The following is a 23185-nucleotide window of genomic DNA, read 5'->3' on the forward strand; positions in this document are numbered from 1 at the left end:
TAACCCATTCAAAATTAATGTGTTAATATTTTAACCATTTTTTTAACTTTTGTTTTTTTAATTTATATTAGAGTATATCGGATAGGGTATCCGTAGTACAAAAAATATTTGTACTCGTTATCTGCAAGTATCTATTTACAATATTTAGATTGCGAGTTTTATCTTCAAATACTCACGAGTACATATTTTTTTTGACATCTCTAATAAAAAAGTTGGTTAATATAGAGTATCATGGAAATTTTGATTAATACCTAGTATTTTAGACATTATATCACCATGCTATTTAGGAAGCCTTCAAATTATTTTATTTATTAAGTGTGAAACATCTAATCAATGTCAAATACTAGACTAACTTTAAGAAGTATATTTATTTTTATTTTTTCATAAATGAGTCTCCTTTGGTAACACGCATTTTTGGAAAATGATTTCTTCATCAGTACACTAATTCTTAAGATTTACCATAAAAGAAGTAAATATTTGATGATATCGCTTAATCCACCTCAAATATAGACATTTATTAGTTTTGCGATGTGTTTCTATTTTTTCACAAAGGGAATTCTAATATAAAATTTTACAACACAAATGAATCAAATGTAACTAGTTTTACAATTCACAACACAAAATTAAGAGATGGTACAACATCAACAAATTTACGAGTCAATCGTAAGTATTATTCGTTAAGTTGTTGTGTTGTGTTTGAAAGAAAAGAAAAACACTAGGGATGTGAGATCATAAATAGTGATATAATGAGAAAAAAAATTCTAAAATGAAAAGTATATAACACATATACACGTGTGCACACAATGTGTATGAGAAAAAAAAAATCTAAAATGAAAAATGAAAAATATATAGCACATATGCATTTGTGTGTGGGTGAACTAGACTAATAATCAAGCCAAGTTGATAAGGGTTGAATTCCGAAACAAGTTAGCCTAGGTCGAAGGTGACCCAAGTTGACCTAGGACGAAGAATGATCAAAGTTAGTCCAAATTGAAGGTTGATTCAAGTTAGTCAGGACTACAGGTCGATCTAAGCCTGTCAAGATTGCAGGTCAGTCCAAGTCGGCTTGAGACAAAATGTTGACTCAGGTCGGCCCAACTTGAATCAGTCCAAACTGAAGGTCTACGCGAGTTTATCTAGATCGAAGGTTGACCCTAATCAACTTGAGTCGGTCTGGGTCAACAAGGGTCAACCAGTAGGCCAAAGAATCAAGTCAAGTCAGTCCATATATAAGGTAGAGTTGTGTCGACTCAAGCCGAATGTTAACTCAAGTCAGCCAAATCCAAAAGTCAAATCGAGCTGGTCCAAACCAAAGGTTAGAGGAGTTGTCTCGGGTCGAGCAATCCAGGTGATAGTCGAAGCGAATCAGCCCAAGTCTAACGATCCAGGTTAAAGGTCAATCCAAGTTGACTTTGCCCAACGGCAACCTAAGTCAGTCCAGACCAAAGGTGAACCATATCAGCTCAAACAGATGATCAACCCAACTCAACCTCTATCGAAGGATCAACTTAGTTCGAAGGGTACAGTAAAGTCATCAACTTAGCTCGAAGGGTAGAGTAAAGTCATCATGAGTTGAAGGTTTACACTCCTATATTCAAAGTGGACTAGAGTTGGTCCATGAACTATAAGTCAAATATACACCTCTATATTCTAGTTTTAAGAGTTTGTGAATTTTAGTTTCAAGAGTTTCTCAATCTTAAATATTCGTATATTAATTTGACTAAATTATAAATTAGCAAATCATATCAATTTTACTTTAATTCGATCATTAATTTGATATATCTATTTTTCGTAATTAATCTCCTCGTTTTTAATGTGGTTACGGTGTTCAGTTCAATCTAAACAGAGTATGACTAAATATGTTATAGTATATAATTAAACATCGGCTTTTAATAAACAATTAAAATATCATTTCATATATATTATTACTAATGGAGAATTGAAAAATTTTAAACCAATATAATATTAGTTATAATTCTAATTTATCGCTAATTGTAATTTATAATTTCGTCGAACATTCTGTTTACCAATGAATAACAATTAAATGATCGTTCATTTTTAATTGCTTACAGGAAATACATTAATTTATTTTCTTCATAATAATACAAAATCATATATAACTAATTACTATTTTTTTAAAGATGCTATAATGTAAATTAGTTTTATTCTAAATCATTTCATTCCAGTATTAGTTGTTCCCACCAATGTCGGTCAAGTACTACTAAAAAAACAAACTAAAGTTCTAAACATAGTTGATTTTCATAAGGGAATGAAAATTCGCTACTAAACGAGGTGTGCAACTCATTTAAGCACGATTTTGAGATCTAGAATCTATAATAGTAGCATGGTCGAGTTAGCACATAATACTTATGGGCAGGCAAAAGAGTCGTCGGAGACAACAACAAACATCTTAAGTGTTTACTTACGCAATATGAATTGAATAAATGGATTTCCTGCAGCCGATACTTCATTTTTCCACACTTAAAATAAATTGCTATTTTTTGCTCGCAAACACTCTGCCCTGTTTTGTACCAAGAAAAGCGCAATTGAATTATCTAATTACAATTGTTCTAAAAAGATCTTCACACTAACAATGTTTAAAATCCTTAATATAAGCAGCACTACCCAGCAAGAATCAAGAGAAAATCAACTCAAATATTATTGCTAATTTCAGTGATGTTTACGGTCACTTTTGTACTGTCATTCAGACCAAAACCATGAGCAACTTACCAAATCATTTTTTTAAAATTGCTTCTAGCCTTAAATCGCAAATGTAAGGGCATTTGATAACGAGGGTGAAAATACCAGATGACCACAAGCATTGCAGCAAAACTTGAATACTTTGAGAAAGCACAGTTCAAAATCATCATATCTCAGGCACAACTTTACCTCAAACAAAAAACAAGTACGGAAAAATTTATAAGAGTCAGGGCATGACAAAATTCTAAATTGTCTACATCATAAATTAAAAACTGCGCACAAGATCTTGAAAGGTTGCTATCAATTAATAACCTAATCTTCATCCTCCTCATCTCCATCTCCACCAGCGGCCTTTTTAGCAGCAGCCTTTTGGTTCTTTCTCTTCACGCGTCCAGGACGGCCACCACCAAGAGGACTCGTGAGTGAGAAGTCAATGTGCTTCTGAGAATCAACCCTAACCATGAATGATGGAATGTTCACCACCTGTCTCCCAACCCTGCCAAATCACAAACAACATCAACATTCATTCCCAGAAGGAGCTATCATTAAAAAACAAAGTAAACATGACAAATGATCTCCATCAAGCTACACAATTTACTAAAGTAAAACCAATGAAAGCATTACAAAAAATATCAATACTAGAGCAAGTCCGCAACTACACGAGTTCAGTATCTATTTAATAATCAAGCCGTAATTATGCAACAAAAGATACCAATACAACACACTATCCGAAATCAATTCTTAGTGAAATCAATAGCATTGCATATGATCCAGAATAAATAATGACTACTATTTATTGATCATTGTGAGAAATTAGACCTGATGTGCCTCTGTCTGATGAGGACTCTGGCGTGGTGAATGGACTTGGCCATGCCAGACTTGAAGACGAGGGTTTGGAGGCGGCGTTCGAGAAAGTTCTCGACGGTGAGGGCCAACACGTAATCGAGCTTGTTCTGCGTCTCGTCAAGAAGTCCGTAACGGAACATTCTTCGGAGAAGTGCTTCACCCTCGAAGATTCGGCGCGGGTTCTTCTCATCCAACGTCAACAGATTCCTGGCATTGTTACGGATACGGCTGAGGGCGTACTGAACCCTCCACAACTCCCTCTTGCAGCGAAGCCCGTACTCCCCAACCAGCTTCAACTCAGCGTCCAAACGTTCCTTCTCGTATGGACGACGAGGCTTCTTGAATGTTTTCCCATCTATTCAATTACAAACAGGCAAATAACATATTCAATTCTGTTGGAAATGATGCCTCATTCTCAGATCACATATATCACACCGAGATTGAATAGAATGAAAATTCGGATAAACAAACGCATAAAACATAGATAGGTAGATGCATTGAGTGCAATGTAGAATACTCACAGTTTCTGTAGAAGGAAACGTGCACCATGGCTCCTCTCTTGCTGCTTCTCAACCTTACGGTGCACAAGGTTTTCGCTGCTAGGGTTCAAAAACAGATTCCCTTTTATGTGATCTCAAAACCCTAGTTATAGGAAGGCCGGGCTTGAACTACAAGGCCCATTCCACAACCCATCGTTCGCAAAGGCCCGTGACAATTATGTCCTGTTTCTTGCTTTGACAAAAAGAACATATTATTAATAAAGGATGCTCATCTTTTTTTTTTCTAGGTTTATAATGATAAAAATGTATAAATGATTAAGATTAAAAAAAAATTAAATAAAAAAATGGTTAAATTTAAAAGAATAATTATTTTAAAGGCAAAATTAATAAAATAATAATTTTAATTTAAAAAACTTTTATTGGAAGTTGAAATTGAAAAAGATAAAACCCTACAAAATGATATCGTAAGAGTGGTGATGGTTTAAAAATAGTGAGACTTAATTATTTTAATATAAATAGAATCTTTGTTGTAAAAGAGTTTCATTCTTTTAGACACATAATCTTAGTACAAATCACTTTTATAGACGTCTCTCTAGGAATTATGTCTCTCTGTTGGTCTGATCGAAGAACCGAGATCGTAGAATTGATCCTCTCGGTGAGCTATTGAATTTGAACCGATTAGTTTATTGAATTTGAACCGATTAGTTTCTCCGTTCGCATAAGTTGAATTTCGCCCTCTTTTTGGTCTATTTCTATTTTATGTTACATTTTACCTCTCTTATGCTTGCATGTATCTTTTTAATCATCAGTAGGAGTCAATATTGATTAGTGATCATAACGATATGTTCTTATCGTTCTTGTGATGTTTCTACATGTAGATAAAGCATTATATGGAGTTAGATGTGTTTTTCTTTTAAAGATATGTTTAAGCAGGATAACAAGTCAGGAAAGCTAATATTGTTAGAGGTGTCTGAAGGATGAGGAGTCATTTTTTAGGTTGATGAAAAGTTTCAGTCAGAGTTTTAGCAGTAATTACCTGATGTAATAACTTGTTAGTTTAGTTTAAGTATATAAATGATATATTTCTATAGTCCTATCTTTTGTAATAGTATGATAAAAGCACTCTATTTTATTAATTTTTAAACTGCTAAAATCAAGATGTTAAAAAAAACAAATATATACAAAAAAAAATTGAGTATAAATTTATGTTGAGATTTAAAATTTTAACATGAAATAATTTTCCCACTTGTTTTCCCTATTTTTTAAAATAAAATTGAAAAATAAAGCTAAAATTCCGCTTACCAGTTTTCAGACACAATAGTGAATATAGTGAAATTTTGACTAATCAAATTGTAACCTAATTTTTTAAAATATTTTCTTTAGAAAAAAAGATAATCGTGTTCGTCGGTGGAAATTTGATTTTCTTGGGATCAAATTTTTAAGTTTGGTATATGAACTAAAGTGAAGTTTTGTTTTTTTTTTTTTTAAAATTAAATGACTCTTTTGATCATTTTATTTGTGAAAAAGTGTCAAATTAGTTCTCAAGTTTTTTATTGTCTCAATTTTGGTTTTAGTTTTTTTTAAATGATTCAGTTTGGTCATTATCCTTAGTTTGACCAAACAATGTTAAAGTCAACGCCACTTGTTAATTTGTGATTTTTGTTTTACACATGTCACTTCTCAGCCGTGACACGTATCAAAATAATTCAATTTGGTCCCTATATTTGTTTTTAGTTTCAATTTAGTTCCAATTTTTGTAAGAATGAAGTAATATTGTCTCTCTTTAATTTGAGACTCAATTTACTTTTTGGATAAATATTATAGTTATATTATTACTAAAATTAACAATTTTATTAAATATTAACATAAATATTTTAAATTAATTGTATACGAAACTTTAAACTTTGGTTTTGTTTTGAACTTGAAATTTAGTTCCTAAAGTTATGGGTAGAGATGTCAAAAAAATCCGTACCCGCAGGTATCTGCGGATAAAACCCGTAACAGGTAGAAACAGATATTAAAAATGGATCCCCGTTACCCGCGGATACGGGTATTTTTGATACCTGCATGTTAACGGGGCGGGTACGAGTATCATAGTATCCGTACCCGTGGATATCCGTACCCGCTAAACTTTAATTCAAAAAAAATGAACTTCTTATATTTTCATGCTCTTCTAGATTAAAATTGGACAATATGAAACTTTATACAATGTTGCAAGATGTGGACATTGATGAAGTTAGTAATTTCTTTAATATTTAATTCAAAAATAAACTACAATATAAATTGTTAGTGATTTTTTATTTGTTTGTTTTTATAAGAATCAATCGGAGAAAATGACTTTGTTGATCCAAGCACTAATTATGGTTAAATATTTATTTTTTAAAATATTTTTGTAAGTACCCGTGGATACCCGCGGATATGAAAAAAATAGACGGCTACCCGCATAACGAATACCCGACGGATATGGGTACGGGTACGGAGAGAATATTTATCCAGCGGGTAGGGTACGTACCCTACCCACCCCGTTGACATCCCTAGTTATGGGTGACAAATTATTTGATTTTTAATCTTCCATATATTTGTAGTATATATAATACATTTGATATCTTTATATATTATGACAAAAATGATTAATTATTGAAATTAAGTCTAGGATTTAACTTTGTTTAATAATAAAACTAAAAATAAAAGGTTTGTTTTTAATAAAAATGTTAATTTTAGTAAAAATATAAACATAAATTTTATACAAAAAGTAAATCAAGTTTTAAGTTAAGGAGAGACAATTTTATTTCATTTTTACAAAAATTAGGACTAAATTGAATCATTTTAAAATATGAAACAACTGCGAATTGACATATGTAAAAAAATTAAAAAAAAGTTAAAAAAACCTACAAATTGACACGTCGTAAAATAATCAAAAAATAATTTAAACTTAAAAAAATAGTGTATTTGAAGGGAAAAAAAATCGGAGATCTTTTGCACTAGGTTTCTTCACATGTTTTTTTCTTTTTCTTTTCCTTTTCACACCAACGTTGTGTCCATTTGGCCAAATATTCACATGGAAAATACTCCAGTGAGGATAAAATGTTAACTGACACAATAATCCACACAATTTTATCACTCTTCTTTTATCACATATTCTCTCTTTCAAAAAATTTCCTCTATATCATCTTAAATCACCTAAATCAAATCTATATAACTTTTTAAATTATCTCAAATCAATCATTCTAAAGATAGATGTTTTATTTTATATTTATTAAATGTAAAACAGATTTACCAAATAAAATGTAACACACTGACTCTTTCAATATTTTATTATTATTGAATAGCTAAATAAACAAATTTGTCAATCATGCTAATATTTATTTTTTGTTGTTAAATAATTTGTGATATGTTTATCTAATAATGAAACATTAATTGTGTAAAGTAAATCTATATCTATAATTTTTACTCATAAAAATAGTATCAATACAAACTCAAGATAATTACTGTAAAAGATAATAAGTTTATTGAATCTTCGTTGAAACCCAATTAAGATTTTCCTTCTTCTCCTACTTACAGTGTTTGTAGAAATGGCGTCGAGTATGGGCATAATGGATAGTGCCTACTTTGTCGGCAGGAATCAGATTCTAACTTGGACCAACAGCAGCTCCACCTCAATCCCTACCGCATCGAGGAGGTAACTCTGTGCACCCCTTTGCATGTTCTTGCTAAACTCGCACCTTACATTGTACTTCTGTATACTGCTGCAAGTGAACATTTGGTATTCATTTCAAACGAATTTTGGAACAGTTATGAATAGCAAGAAGAATTTAAATAGCTAAACTCCACCATTCTAGTGTCACATCCATGTATATATTTTTCAATTTCTCTCTTCTTTATAATCTAAGAAGAATTGTGTTGTGGGGCAAAATCTACTTTTTGAGATTATAATTTTGTTTTGCTTTTGGCTAGGCTGCACCTGGGGCTGTACAATGCCAGATGATGAATATGACGTTTCCCGGTGTTGTTCCAATGCACAAGGTAGCGACGTTACTTTGATTTAACTTTCTTTTCTGAGCTCTTTTGAATTCGGACTATTTTCTTAATGTGGGTTTATTTGTAGGTGAACTTTGATGCAAAGTCTGAATATGATAAGATCCAGAATTACAAAATTCTGCAGGACGATTATGTTAAGTGGGATACTGGGAGTTGAAAGATGGTTTTTTTTAGTAAATATTTGAGAATGAAATATTCAGGGGGATAGCTTATACTTAGGAAATGTTTTAGTATATTGATCAACATTTTTTAACTGAAAAAACTGTGTTTATCTTTATCAAGGCCTAGAAATCAAATGAAAAGTATAAATAAATTTGATGGTGGATTTCATATCACCTATTTTTTTATTAATGTATCCTTTAGCATGGCCTCAATATGTATCCTCAAGCATGAATCACTGGCAGACTGCAAATGTGGGCTGGACTTAGGCTGCATTAGAAATTTGGTTAAGGAAAACTATGGTGCTTTATCTGGTGTTCATTCTCAACTCAGTTTGATTGGTTGGGTAAGTTATTTTTAGCAAAGTGTGACTTTTCCTCGCGATTTAATGGTAAATGTGTTTTAGATAATAAATTTGCATGTGAGTGTATGTAGAGTTGTAGAAAAAGGTACTCTGGTTGGAATCACCAGTTTATATTCAATGGTTGCTTTAATGATTCTGTGGCAGCATGTTGAAGTTAGCAGACTTGTTAAAGGCTGACCCTTGGACAACTTGGAGTTCCTGCAATGGCTGAAACGTTACTGTGATTCCATCAATGGTGTCATTATGAATGAGTATGCTGCTTGCTCTGAGTAGTTTTGCCATCATTTAAACACTTCAAAATATCAATGTACGGTCCTGTTTGGTTATACTTCACCTTAAACATTTATAAAAGAGGATAGTTTTTCCTATAAACTAAAATTAGTTCATGCATAACTTAACAATCAAATTTCGGAGAAGCTACTGTAATGTTAGAGAATTTTTACAAATTACCTTGTATATAAACTATTTTCAGTTTATTAAACAAACTTATTTCGTTCTTTTGAGTGTAAGGGCCTAAAATTTCAGGTCAAGTGGAGCAGGCCAACAGCGGGGGAGCTCCAATGCGTTTTTGTAACTCACATTATTGATTCTTCTGAAACTCCCCTGCTGGTATTTATTTCATCTGTGTTTCACAATCTGAGTCAACTGATTTTTTTTGATCTTATCATAGCTTAAACGAAGGTAAAAACACAATTTTATTGAAGAAATGGTTATCGATCTATGGATACAAGGCAGATCTCTGTATATAGTGGAAGTGAGTTTTAAGCTTAATTCAACCCCACAAAATCGACTTGTAAGGTGAGGTTTGCACTTCACTTATATAATATGAAATGACCTTATTTTTAGTTGATGTAGACTTCCAACATATAGAGACATATATGGATAAACAGAAAATTAATTTATCATTTTGTCTTACTGCTGTGACTGCTCCAATGCCCCCAGAAGCTAAAGAACGGATACTTGACATGTTCAGCTTGGATAAAAGATTGTGAAGATTACTGAAGTCAAGGGGCTTGGTTATGATGTTCGCGAGTTGATTGGTAGATCAAGGTAGAAGAAGTAAAAGCGTATGTTGAAGTTTCTTGCAAAGAATGTGGTTGTCAATTGCAATATATTTAGCTTGCTCATAAAAGGTAAAATTGATGGTTATGTGTTGAGCATATTGATTGTCACAATAGAGTTATTTCAATAAAAGGAAGTTGCAGACTTGCAGTTCTTGAAGAATGTAAGCGAGCTACTGAATTTCTTAGGTGGTAGAACTAGGGTGCAGTATTCAACATTAGAGGAGAATATCGAGATAGTGATTCGCTTCTTTGAATGCCAAGATATTAAAGATTCCCCAATGAAAATATCTTGTGGTGGATCTCTTAGTATCCACACAACCTGTTCAATCAGAATTTGAAAAAGTTGAGTTGCAGTTTAAAATATGAGGAATAAAAGAAGAATGAGTTGCAGTAGCTTTAATTTAGCCAGGTATCCGAACAACAGTTTGATAATGAGAAGTGGTTGGACAAAATAATTGGGATCTGGTTTTTGATTAGTAAGATAAAAAAAAAGTCTACCTGTGAGATGTTTATAAGCAGCCTGATCATCCAGCGGTTGTCCATCATTCTTGTGAATCATGTAAGAGTTTTGGAAGGTTTGGCATCAGAATTCTTGCGTTCTTGTTGTGATATCATAGCAGAAGCCTTGTTTATGAGGGGAAGAGAATCAAGAAGAGGAATTTGGCCCTTAACAAGATTGAAACTATTAAGCCCTTTCAAGAAGCATGTAACATTATCTTTATATGTTTCATATTTTTTATCAGATTGCAAGAATATGAAGAATTACATTTGTTGGCAATGTTGGTATTAAAGATTCAAGTTCTTCCCATAAAGAACTCAGCATTGTGAAGAAAGTTGAAGCAGTTGGATCAACTTGTCTAAATGAACTTCTTGAAGAATGTCAAATATGTGAAAGTTATTTACCTTTGCAAGATCAATCTTCAAGATCCAACCAAAAAGTTTGTCATTAATGTATACTGCGCTTTGTGCAATACATGTCATCAACTACTTTTAATCCAGATGTTTGTAACAAGAAGCTTTTGTGTGCTGATGATCCAAAGGAATCAGCATTAGAAGAAGCTCTAGATTACCTTTATCAAACTTTCAATGCCGTGGAAGCTGCGGCTGAAGCTGAAATTGAAGCATGATCACACCCGAAACCAGTTCCAGGCTGGTATATACATGATATTTGTCAGCACTTCTTGAATCAAACTCGATGATGTTTATCATTACTGAGAGCGGTGTGTGGTGCCTCAATTTTTTTGTTAGTGGCTGGATGGATAATCAAATGGTACAACAATGACTTATCTTTCCATCAAATAAGAGTTAAATCTAATAATTCCTTTTCATTTATATTATATCTATCTAGTAACATTCTTTGGAAAATGGAAGTGGTAATGCAATAATAGCCACTTTTTTGCAGGTATTTGATATTGATTGGGTTAAATTTTTTGAAAAAAATTATTGGAGAGACACACCACTAATAAAACAGAAGTTGTTTACTGTCAATCATCATAAGATCATGTTTTTTACATAGAAATGATATTATACTTTGCATTATTGGACAATAATGGGTTTTGAGAATATTCAGACCAAAATACACCTAATAAAAAAATAAAGCATTAGATTAAATGAACTTTTATCTATATGTCTAATAAATATTTCTCTTTTCACATTCAATATTGGTGATAATTAAATTCATATATGTAGTTAAAATGATTTCTAATAGTTCCGCTTATTAATATTTATAATGTAATAATAATAGTTGTTCATTTCCTAAGATAAAACACACAAAATATATAAAATAAGACTTTATTGTAATAATTAAAACACTCTTAAATTTAGAATTTTTTTTTCTTCAATTTTCAGTATTATTCATCTATTATACCTTCAAAAATACAGAAATTTACACTAATTTTGATATTTTAAAATATATTAAAAAATTTATATATATAATGAATTAAAAATGTAAAATTGCGGAAAAAAAAAATCTTAATTAGATTCACCCCTAACATACACTACGTCCAGACAATAAAATGTGTACCACATACATATATTTGTGAATAAAATGTGTTTTGGTTAAAGATAGTGTTTTTAAGCTATAAGTATTTAAAGTATTTTTTGTTCTATTGCTTTAGTAGAGAGTTATCTATGATTGTAGAAACTAACTTGAGCAAAGTCAGATCGGATTAGATTTGGATTCCACATGACCAATTTAGTACAATCTAAATCTAACATTTTAAAGTTCATATCCGACCTATAGATTTTTCGGACTAATTAGATTGAATTAGGATTTCAGATTAATTTTACTTATTCAATACCAACCCTATTCCAAATTTATCGTAACTAGTATTTTATTTTTTTAGATTCCTCCTGTTGAAGTTTTTTTGTTCACGTCTAGTAGAAAGAGATACTAATCACGACTCCAGAGCTTTACTTTGTCTAATATTGTCTAAAATGAGATTTTCAATACATCTGAAAACCACATCAACCCCATTTTCGTTACTCCATTTGTTTACGCCTGGCATAAATATTTTAGTCTTAGTTTTTACTTCAAGTCAGGCTAATTGATGACTATAACTAGATTTACAAAAAGATGTTTTAGCAATGAGACCTCTAGTGGCATTAACATTGGTGTGGTTTTGTTCGGAATATAACAAAAGGAAAAAAATCAACGAATTTCTGCTGTTGAACTAACATTACATATACCATGGGTGTCATAGCCATTATACAAAGCATAGACGACTAATCCCAAGCTAGCTACAGGATAATAATAACTCGGTAAAGGGTTGAAAAAAAAGGTTAAAAGTATTCCCACAGAGAGGGTAAAACAAAAATATAAATAACATGTACATCCACGAAAGACAGAAATTACATGATTGCGCTTAATAAGTCTCATCATACGCTGTATAATAACCGCCACCCCTTCTGGATTTATCAGCCTGCAAAGCCATGACACCGTTAGCACAAGTGGGACACAAAAACAAAGCATAATTACTGAACAACTGGGTTCTATAGATGGAAATACCCTATTGATCAGATTCTCAAATGCATCAGTTCCATTCTCTTGGATGTACTTCTCTGCAGCAGTTAGAATGTCATCTCGCTTACCAAAGGTGTCCTTTTTCCTTGGAACGTACCAGATGTTAATGGTTTGAGGATTCACATATATAGGTCTCACGTAATGCTCATATACATAAGCAGCACCGCTAAAGTAAGGAAGGACCAACCAGCATGTTGCAATTAGCTTTGCATAAGGCCATATCGGAATCCTGAAATACATAGTTGTGAAAATTCAGCCACATGTTAAAGAAATTACCCTTGTAAATATATTTGTCACAACTTACTAATACAAAAAAGCTTGATATAACACAGAAAATACATTACAGCAATTCAACATTCTCTGGTTACACTATGAAGAATATTCTCAGTGAAGCCTTTTGTAGTGCCTTCCATAATAGCTCTTGCATTCATGCTTATGTACTAATATGTAATTAATAATTTAGCAGCTTCTTTTTCTTGATTTCTCTTAGCATAAATTACATCCTAATTAATCATCAAAAAGACTAAGATTTCATGAATATCCCCAAATTGACAGGAGGCCAAAGTCAGCCTTACCCCCCTAAAAACTAGTGGCATAAATTAACTAACAACAATTTCTCTAGAAAACCCAACAAACTTATCACCGCATTTACATAGTACTCAACAACCTTCAAGAACAATTAACCCAAACAAGAAAAATGATAAAAGAGATAAAAAAAAAATGGTGGCATACCATTCAAGGAGTTTTGCAAATGTAAGTTCAAAGAGGGTGATTAAGGAATAGAGAACCCAGTAAGTGAGCCATTGCTGATCATCAATAGGAGACTTGGTCTCAATTGCCCTAATCGAAGCATATCTGCATCATAATACAAAAACCCACGCCAATCAGAAATCACTCTATCATTCTCAAACAACATTCTGACCTAACATTTCGATGGAATAAATGCAAACGAAACATTTAACAAAAACAAAATCCTAAGTGTAAAGAAAAGAGGAGATTTGAGATTGCACTTACAGAGGATAAACAAGACTAACCACAGGCCTGCAATAGAAACAAAAAATAGACAATGTAATATATCATCAGTCTAAAAGAAAAGAAAACGCAAATTAGAGAGAGAAAAAAAGAAGAGAAACATACCCAGCAAGGACATCGAAATTTTTGAGAAGAACCTTGAGGAAATTACCAGCCCCAGATCCCATTCTGATGTATAGAGTAATTGCTTCTCTTAAGGGCTTAACTTTTTTGAGGGGGCTTCTTCTGTCACTTCTCTATTCTCACTCGCAACGGAAAGAGGAAAAAGAAAAAGAGTGTGTGAAGTGCTGTGTGCGCAATTTAGCACTGTGTGTTGCGTGTGAGAGAAAAAATTCAGAAAGATGAAGAAAAAGCAGGAGCTAGCGGTGGTGAAAGTAACGAGAAAAGAGAATAATTGAACAGAGTGGAATTGCGGTGGGAAGTTTGTTTTTTGTGTATCCGATACTACGATAACACTATCTGCATCTCACCGTATATTACGCCCTAGATTTCATCCGTGGTTGGGATCGATTGTGGAACACCGTGGTCCTCTGGCAGTGAAGTTTTCTCCCGTCACGATTTAATTAGCTGGGTTGGTTCACCAAATAAACGTTATTTACCTAGGCGCTAACTAACCCTTAATTATATAATAAATAAATCACTAATTTTTTAATGTAATTTAGTATTGATATATTTATTCATTTTCCAGAGAAACAGGTGTAATACTCTTAAATATTTATTTCTGAAACTGTTTAAAAATTTAAACTTACGAAGTCAAATTGAAGGTGAAGCAAAAGAATCTTGGTTTCCGTGGGTATCACGAAATTGCCGCCACCGACATTGTCCTAACTAAACTACCAACCTCTTTTTATTTTCTTTTGTTTTCTTAAAACATTACTTTACAGTATGCTTAATGTAAGGGCTTTATCCTTTGTGCTTCTTTTTTTCTAGAATAACTTCACTTTATTTGTGTGATCAAAAAATAACTTCCTCTACTCTGTATTAATATCTATTTAAAGGATTTTAGTTTTATATTATGTAAGAGGGATTATATTATATTTATAAAGATTAAAAAAGATAATTAAGTGTACACTCAACTATTAATTCGACTGATAGTATTAGAATGTTGTGAAAGAAAGAATAAAATATTTCATTAACGGAATTAGTTATTATTAATCATATATAAATTTCTTAAGTGGATTTTGTTACTACATATTAAAAGTTTATTACTTTTGTTTACTATTAAATATATACATTATACGGAGAGACCAACAAATAAATTTACATTCAAAATTACCTATCATATGTAATAATTGATAGACAATCTTCTCTTTCTTTATATATTTCATTCACCATAACAGGACTTATATTACAAAATTTTATGATGAACCTATATTTCAAATGGGTATTTGTGTGTGAGATGTATTAATGTTCGATATTTTAAGATATTTTATTGATACTTAACAATAAAGTATCTAATTATGACAATGTTTAATAGATATGATTTTAATTTAGATTCACACAATAACAATTATATAATACCATACTTTTAAGAATTTCTATATACTTCTCAATATACATATATAACATATTGTATCATATTATTTTCAAAATAAACATATTGACAATCATATACGTGTCGTATCTAATACATGTATCATATCCGGGCTAGTGCGGGTTACGAATTTTTGTGGGTCAGCAGACTCAATATCCTAGTTCGTGCTTTTTTAGGCGGGCTTGTGGACTGGCCTGTCTGGCCAAGCCCATATTACCACCCCTAGTTGGAATGAAGTATTGATAGAAGCTTTCAATGTTTGTTCTTCAGCTTATAACTGTTTAATTTGTTATTTAGATAATGATACTAAATTTTGACAATTTTTTCTTACAATCTGAGGTGACATCTTCAAAGTGATTTTGAAATATAAATAAATGAAAAAATGAAAAAATTAAAAGTCATTTAAAAGATGTCACCTTAAATTGTAACCTTAAATTGTAAGATAAAGTTAACAAAATTTAGTTATTAAAAAACCATTTTCCTTATTATTTTTACACCAATAATGAACTTTTGTGAAAGAGCATCTATTCCTTCTTATTCTTTTAAAGCACACAACAAATTAAATTTTGATGTTAAAGATCAAAGTATCTTTTTAACAACATTTATTTCTTCAATTATGTCACCATATGTGAGAATCCTAATTACAAATGTCATCATACATATATACATTAATTATCCATACTTATCTGAATTATTTCAAACTCACCACGAAGTTAATGATGTTGTCTAGTCTTTATAGACCCTTGATGCTTCTTGATTTGAACCCAAGTTTTTTTAATCAACAAATATATATAATTATAGAGTTTTTTTTATTGTGCTACCCTATTAAAAAACATTTATCTATTATAAATATCATAAAATCAAATATAACAAAATTGCAGGTCCCAAAATACACCGATGGCTCAGAACAAATAGTTCTTGGGTTTAAATTTTTTAAGCTTTAGTGCATCAAACTTCTTTTTGTTATGAGCACTTCATTGTTTTCAAGTATACCATGTTTAATTACCTATCAATACTTTTGAGTCTAAAAAAAAATAATCAACATGCCTTGAAAAAACTAAATTAATTCAAAATTTTAAAATAAATTAATTTTAAAATTTTCTGAAAATTAAAAAATCAAAAACATATTTAATCTTAATTTTTTTTGTCCAAATTCTGGGTCACCGTCTCAATGGTCACACTGATCATAAAACAAAGGATTCGTCGGCTCCACAAATGATGTTTAATTTTTCATTATCAGTTGCCACTGCAAAGAAGTCTAAAAAAGAACATTACTCATGATGCCTAGAATTTTTTTTTCCTATATTTCACTCATAATGATATGACCTCTTAAATAGGAATATTCTAAAACCGTAAACATTTTAAGAAGTTAATAATTTTGTCAGCTAAAATACTTAAGAAATAAAAGATAAGAAAAAACACAAGACTCCAATGTTCATTCCAGTAAATTTAGTAATCTCTTAATTATGATATTATTAATACCGACTCAATTTATTAAATTTAATAAACTATTATTCTAACAATAATATGTATAGTAATTACTATCCCTTTTCTTTATTTTGTTATTTATGATTTAATAAAACCAATAAAATGTTAATTAACTTCAATAAATTTTCACTAAAATGATTTAATATAATTTTTTATCATCTCTAATGATGGATGACTTTAATTTCTAACAACGTATTTGGATCTAGGAATGAATATGAGGGAGAGTGAATAGACAAATTTAAAAATATGGAAAGTTGATTATGATGTTATTTAGACTAAGAGATAAGAGATTTAAAGCAGTGGATAAAAGATTTTAAAGAAAAAATTTGTAAAAATATGTGAATGATGCAATTGATATAATAGATTAAATATGTTTTTAAAATTAGTTTCTATTAATATATTATAAATATTTATTGTATTAGAATAAAAAGATATTTTATGAAGTTTAATTAATTATATTTATTAGAATAAAAGAAGTATTTTATTGTATTTTTTTATATTATATTATTTTTTATAGAAATAATATATATAATAAAAGATATAAAATATTATTAAATATTTTTCATTCTAATATATATAATATATATCGCAAATTTTTGCAGTTATGCGAAGAAAGTTTAAAAAAATATTGACTTCGTTCTTCGTGAAAAGATGCATTGATTGTTTAACTTGATCTACAAATTCTTACTTCCTAAAAATCTCTCGTTGGAATCAAACATTACGTAAAAGTTTAGTTTAATTCATTCCAATTCAAGTCGTTTCCCTCTATCTTCTGATCTCAAATTAAATTCTATCATTTTTGTTATAGTGTTACTTATCATTCATATTATCCCTTTAAAATTGATGTAAAGTAAGTTGGACTTGATGAGTCAGTCTACCAAAACGAAATAAATATTTTTAATCCGCTAATCTGTTTTGGTCCGGTCCGTCTAACTTGCCAACATGAGCGACAAAGAGTGGACTTTTTTTTATAAAATTTTTATTTAAAAACAAGTTAAAAGATCAACTTTTTTATATTATACTTTTTGTAAAGATATAAATATACATTACTATTATAATTTAAATCATTAATCTTATAAACTAAGTTTCAATTATTAATTACAATGAAGTAATTTAACATGTAAATGTAATAATTATTTTAATTAATCTAATTAAAAATATTAATTGATCAATTAAAAGCTTAAAAAATATTTATATAAATAAATATGCTTTAAATATTCATTTATAAGTATATATAAAGACAAAAATTATAAATACAAATTTAAAATTTTTTGAAAATTAAAAATTAAAAATGATTTAAGAAAAAAGTAGTGGGCTAGCCTGTCCTGTGATAGGGCAGGTTACATTTTCTGGCCCATTTATGGTAATAGGTCAACCCAATGATATCCTCTTTGGCGGGTTAAGGACAGGCGAACAAAAATGAACCGGACTATCCTGTCTCGTTACTCCTATTATGTACTAAAATGCAATTTTTAATTGAATTACTATGTGGTTATCACAAATAATTTGTAATGTCCTTTTACATCCAAGTTATAGTCATGTGGTATGTTTATTGATTCCTCCGTTGTTTTATACGATTGGTCCGAACATTCAAACTTAGGAGCCTATAGTATGATATTCTCTACTGCTTTTTCTTTCAAGTTAAATTTATTGTCTTTTGTTAAAATTGTAATGCACATACTCTTTTTACTCGCACTTACACAAAAGCTCTTAGTTTTTCAAAGTATACCTCAATCAAATATTATATCATTCACAAAAAGCATGCACTTAGGGGTAACATTTTGTGTGTCATTGATATGCAAATTATATGCAAATTGGTAAGTCCTTCGTAAGCACCATGAGTGAACTCTTATATTATTAAATGTTTAGTTTAAGGATGTAAACCTGAATTCGGTCTTTGCTTCATTCATTGAATATATTGTTATGGGCGGAAGAAAATAATAATTTTGGCATGTTATGGGCGGAAGAAAAAGTTTCTTAAAAAAAATGTGTGAAGAAAACATTGCATCCGAGAATAGACGACTCATTCATCAGACGTGGTCCCGAGGAAAAGCACCCAAAAACGTACGTTTCTACAAGTAACCAGTGGCTTTCAGCCACAAGAAAACAAAGCAAACGAGTGAGATAGTAGTTGATAATTGAATATATATAATTTATACATGAAATCTCCACAGAGGCATTGCTACCAAGAAAGCTAGTTGCATGTTAAACCAATGCCGAAACTATACAAATTAAATTGAAGTTTGGTTACTATCCAAGCAGCTGTGATGGCCATGAATCTGCAGCTGTGGGATACCTTGCATGCGGTTTACTGATAACAGAACTAGAATTTGGAGCTACTTCGTTAACATTAGGAGCTGGAAACGAAGCTTGAAGATCGGGACGAAAAGGGACAAGCAAAACTGCAGATCCTTGCTGCAAGTTAGGTTCCATAGTATGCAATTGGAGACTCTGTCCTGGAAAATTTGACTGCTCCAGTGGCTCAAGTTCCAAATTAGGAGGTACATTCAGGTCAGGTTTAGATTGAGCAACTCTTGCCTGTATCTCTCCTTGAAGTTTCTCAATTTTAGTTTCTAGGCTACAATTCTCCTCCTTCAGCTCATTTTTCTCCATGGTCACCTGCCCAAGGAACGCAATCATGTGAAATCAAAAGAGAAACAAGGCTACAGTGTGACACTACATAAACTTATCAATTTTAAAAATATGATGAAATGGTAATTTGCTCAAGGATCTGGCCGAAGTATTAAGTAAATACAAAGTGTTTCCAGTCATCCACATGTTATTTAACACTCTCAAAAGGGTAAAAATGAAGGAGGAAAAAGAGAGTCCATCTTACATAATGCGATTCAGACAACAGTGTGACATTCTCTTTCTTGAGGGACTCGATCTGAGAGAGTAAGTCTTTTAGCAACCTAGCCGCTTCACACAATATAGAAGCCTTTCCATTGTTCTCATTCACATCTATCCTCACAAAAAAAAAATACCAAGAAAAGGAAGACAAAAAACACTTAAAATCATGTTGAGTAATAAGAAACCAAGGATGTAAAGTCTGAACATATTCAAGATACAGGATAGTGGCACAAGAGGTTACCAAGTGCATTGGCAAGATCAAGAAAGAGTTCATTCAAATGTTCACGTTTCATTTTCTCCCTTTCAGCCTTGTGAATTTTCTTGGGAACTTTCCCTTGGTTCATTTTACCAGAAGAAGACCTGAAGCAAATCAAGTTTACAAGAACTGAATCCAGATGAAGAACCTGTAATTCCACATAAAACTACTCATGCAAGAGATGAACTTGTAATTTCACATAGAATAGTGTCATGCAAGAGAAGTGAAAAAGTAGTGATATTAGTCCTGTTCTTTTACACTTCTCAATATGTAATTATTAGAGAAGAAAATTAAGAAAGTAAAATAAATTAAGTTTCTCACAGATATTAAAATTAGTTTAAATATTAATCAAAAACAATTTTTTGGAAAAACTGGGTGAAGAACTTCTATAAATTAGCTATTTTAAAATTTAATTTAAAATTTTAGAAGAAAATTTTATCAATAGTTCTGGTCAAATCTTTTGTCCTAACAAGTACAGCCAGACAAATTAACTAATAGCTTTCCTCCACAGAATTACAATTATATTTGCATCAAATCAATAGATCAAATGTTTCAGACAATTTCAGTAAATTTGTCCACATGAATTTGAACCAAAGAAGTACAAAAGGAATTGCCACTGTGAGAAAAAACTACCAGCCCTTGTCACATTCTTTAAAAATGAGAGACAACATGAGCATATCGATCTTATTCTTGCAGTTGTCCCAATGAAATGACATATCACCATTAAAACATGAGAATAGCTGACCTGCTTTTTGATGTCTCAACAACAGCAGGAGCCACACCTTCTGATCCCATGTGAACAAAGCCTTCCAGCACCAAAATTCTAAAATTTCCCAAACAGGAAACAACAAAACTACTTCAATACTGACTGCACTTACTCCTCTTATAAAAAGTAAGGACTAGTAAATTGAACACCCCAAGAAATATTTAATTTTCTTTTTTGAGTCGGATACCAAAGAAAAATCCATGTTTCTTGATACAATCAATTCCCTCCCAAGCAATCCAATCAGATAGAGATATGGAGAAAAGAAGTTGAATTCCCAATTTTAATTCTCACAATTCTTAGCAGCCAAACAGAGCATCAATAAATTCAGAGGATAATAAAAGGGGATAACTGAATAAAACAAAGAAAACAGAAAAATTGCATAATCGCATAAGAGAAAGAGGTTTTGCTTACTAACCGCTAAGGAGACTGAACAGAAATAGAATTGGAACAGTGAAATTGAAGGATGGAGTTTGGAGTAAAAATAAGAGAGTTAGAAAATGAGAATTAGGGCAGAAGAAAGAGGAAAGAGGATTGGGTTGTCGCGATGGCGTGTGGCGGGATAGCACCTGTCACACGAAGGCGCGTGGCCAGGTCAAGTTCATTCAGTGCAATCAGCAATCACCGATGAGTTCGCCACGTGATTTTCTTTTAAACATTTTTTATTTACACAAACTTAAATTCATACTCCCGTAAGTTTTCTTAATTTTTTCTCCATATATATATATATATATATATATATATATATATATATATATATATATAATTATTACTATATTCACCTTTCTCTGTTTTGGATAGATTGTTTGAGTGAGAATGTGTAACAAAGAAAATAAAATAAAATAAAATAAAAGAGATAATTTAAATAAACTAAAAGAAAACAAACATCATTAAAAAATAATATATTTATATAATGCATAAATTATAATAATAATTATTATTTTTATTTTTATTTTTATTTATTTTAATAAAAATTACATACAAATTAATTAAGGTATATATATATATATATATTTTAAATTGTATGACTTAATTGTTAAAAATGTTAAGATAATAGATCAAATTAAGTTGTTTCTTCATGAGATCGTGCGGAAAATGTAGAACGCGTATGGATAATTTTTTCTTTTACATCATTACAATTACTAGTAGCACCCCTGTGACTTTTAAAATACCCATGCATCCCAAGAAAAATAAAAAATAAAACAAACGCTCTCACATGATCTTTGACAAAAAGAAGAATAAATAGTGACAATGCATGAACTCAGGGATAATGTGGTGGACTTCAATGGTGACTATATGGTGTGATGGAGACATGTAAACCAGAAAACCATAAACAAAGTGAAAGTGAAAGCAGAAAGAGTTAGAATTAGGGTAAAATTATAACTTCAAGGATATTTTGATCATTTTGCTTTTTACTGTGGGACGCAGGTAGCAATCACAGGGTGTAGGAAGAAAAGCTTCTTTCGGTTTTGAAGAGATCTTAGGCTCAAAAAAGAACTCCAAATCCTGATAGCACAGAGACACCAAAGCCCTTCTAATTATTTTCATTTTGAACACATATACTTTTAATTGTTATAAAAAAAAATGCAGTTTTAAGTTTTTAGGGACAGTTCTCGAATTTATCCTACTATTGAAAATAAGGAAAATATTTTTTAACTATTAAATATTTTTATATTATTAAATTTCGACAAATTTCTCTTATAATTTTATATATTATTTTTTAAATAAATTTTTTTATTCTTAATATTTTAAAATTATTTAAAAATAACATTTTATGATAAAAAAAGTTATCAAAATTTATTACTCAAAATATTATTATCCTAAAAATAAAATATTAGTCTTGGAGAAGTGTGCAAAAGACATATTAAGAAGTTTTGGCGCGTGGCCTCCACAAGGATGCATCAGATGGAACCAAAGCTAAAGGATTTTCCCAACGCGTGTGCCAACCAACTTCCCATGGGAACCACGGGGACCATGTTTGCCATGTCAATTATTTTCCAACTCAGCTTCTTATTTTTCTCATATATTACACTTTTTAATTTCTTCCATACCTAAAAAAGAATGAAAATACCCCACATAAAGTGTCTAGTATGTGAAAATAGTAAAATTTGTCATACCTAAATTATAATTTTTTCCTATAATAGAAAAATGTTGAAATAATCATATTTGTTGTTAAAAATGACCATATTTTAATTTACTCTTAAATATTTTTAAATTGAACTTAAAATATAAAATATTGATTAACTTATATATAAATATATATTCATTAATTTTTAAATCTCTTGTATAGAAGAATGTTTGAGAAAAAGTTATTTATATATAAAATTATCATAATGTTTTTTAATGATTATTGATATAAAAAAAACTGTTGACAAAAAGAAAAGCCAATATGACAATTTTATAATAACGATATTTCATCAGTAATCACCACCAATGATTATGTGTATAGTTGTTATCATTTAAATCTTTTTATGAAGATTATTAAAAGAATTGTTTGTGTAAGTCTTACCTTCAATATTTATTTGCTTGTGTCATTGGTAGCATTATATACATACACTTTTGTGTTTGT

The 23185-nt window shown here is 30.7% G+C and overlaps 3 protein-coding genes and 1 pseudogene across 5 annotated transcripts; 1 reads left to right on the forward strand and 3 right to left on the reverse strand.

Annotated features, from left to right (window-relative positions):
• Window positions 1–2821: 2821 nt before the first annotated feature.
• On the reverse strand, window positions 2822–4224 carry LOC114174970 (small ribosomal subunit protein uS4y-like). The gene is made up of 3 exons (XM_028059705.2): window positions 4068–4224; window positions 3520–3901; window positions 2822–3196 (listed from the first exon to the last, which is right to left on the reverse strand). The coding sequence occupies exons 1-3, from the start codon at window positions 4093–4095 to the stop codon at window positions 3013–3015; spliced, it is 594 nt and encodes a 197-aa protein (XP_027915506.1). The 5' UTR covers window positions 4096–4224; the 3' UTR covers window positions 2822–3012.
• Window positions 4225–7530: 3306 nt separating this feature from the next.
• Window positions 7531–11003, forward strand: LOC114176945 (microtubule-associated protein RP/EB family member 1A-like; annotated as a pseudogene). The gene is made up of 7 exons (XR_014993315.1): window positions 7531–7725; window positions 8001–8069; window positions 8152–8217; window positions 8752–8876; window positions 10289–10377; window positions 10464–10550; window positions 10626–11003. The product of XR_014993315.1 is annotated as a microtubule-associated protein RP/EB family member 1A-like (transcript).
• Window positions 11004–12304: 1301 nt separating this feature from the next.
• On the reverse strand, window positions 12305–14087 carry LOC114176394 (HVA22-like protein a). Its single transcript, XM_028061436.2, has 5 exons — window positions 13831–14087; window positions 13708–13734; window positions 13426–13548; window positions 12679–12922; window positions 12305–12592 (listed from the first exon to the last, which is right to left on the reverse strand). The coding sequence occupies exons 1-5, from the start codon at window positions 13890–13892 to the stop codon at window positions 12536–12538; spliced, it is 513 nt and encodes a 170-aa protein (XP_027917237.1). The 5' UTR covers window positions 13893–14087; the 3' UTR covers window positions 12305–12535.
• Window positions 14088–18867: 4780 nt separating this feature from the next.
• PYE (basic helix-loop-helix (bHLH) DNA-binding superfamily protein) lies at window positions 18868–21309 on the reverse strand. Of its 2 annotated transcripts, none has more exons than XM_028061232.2 (5): window positions 21035–21309; window positions 20599–20676; window positions 19839–19957; window positions 19584–19708; window positions 18868–19366 (listed from the first exon to the last, which is right to left on the reverse strand). In XM_028061232.2, exons 2-5 carry the CDS (start codon window positions 20646–20648, stop codon window positions 18998–19000), a joined length of 663 nt encoding a protein of 220 aa, XP_027917033.2. In that variant the 5' UTR covers window positions 20649–20676; window positions 21035–21309; the 3' UTR covers window positions 18868–18997. The 2 variants fall into 2 exon arrangements, with proteins under 2 accessions (XP_027917033.2, XP_027917034.2); XM_028061233.2 differs by having other exon boundaries at window positions 19839–20001; window positions 21035–21226.
• Between the last annotated feature and the right edge of the window lie 1876 nt (window positions 21310–23185).

This window comes from Vigna unguiculata, chromosome 3 (genome assembly GCF_037176805.1).
Source record: "Vigna unguiculata cultivar grain cowpea cultivar isolate G323 ecotype 2 chromosome 3, ASM3717680v1, whole genome shotgun sequence".
Lineage (NCBI taxonomy): Eukaryota > Viridiplantae > Streptophyta > Magnoliopsida > Fabales > Fabaceae > Vigna > Vigna unguiculata.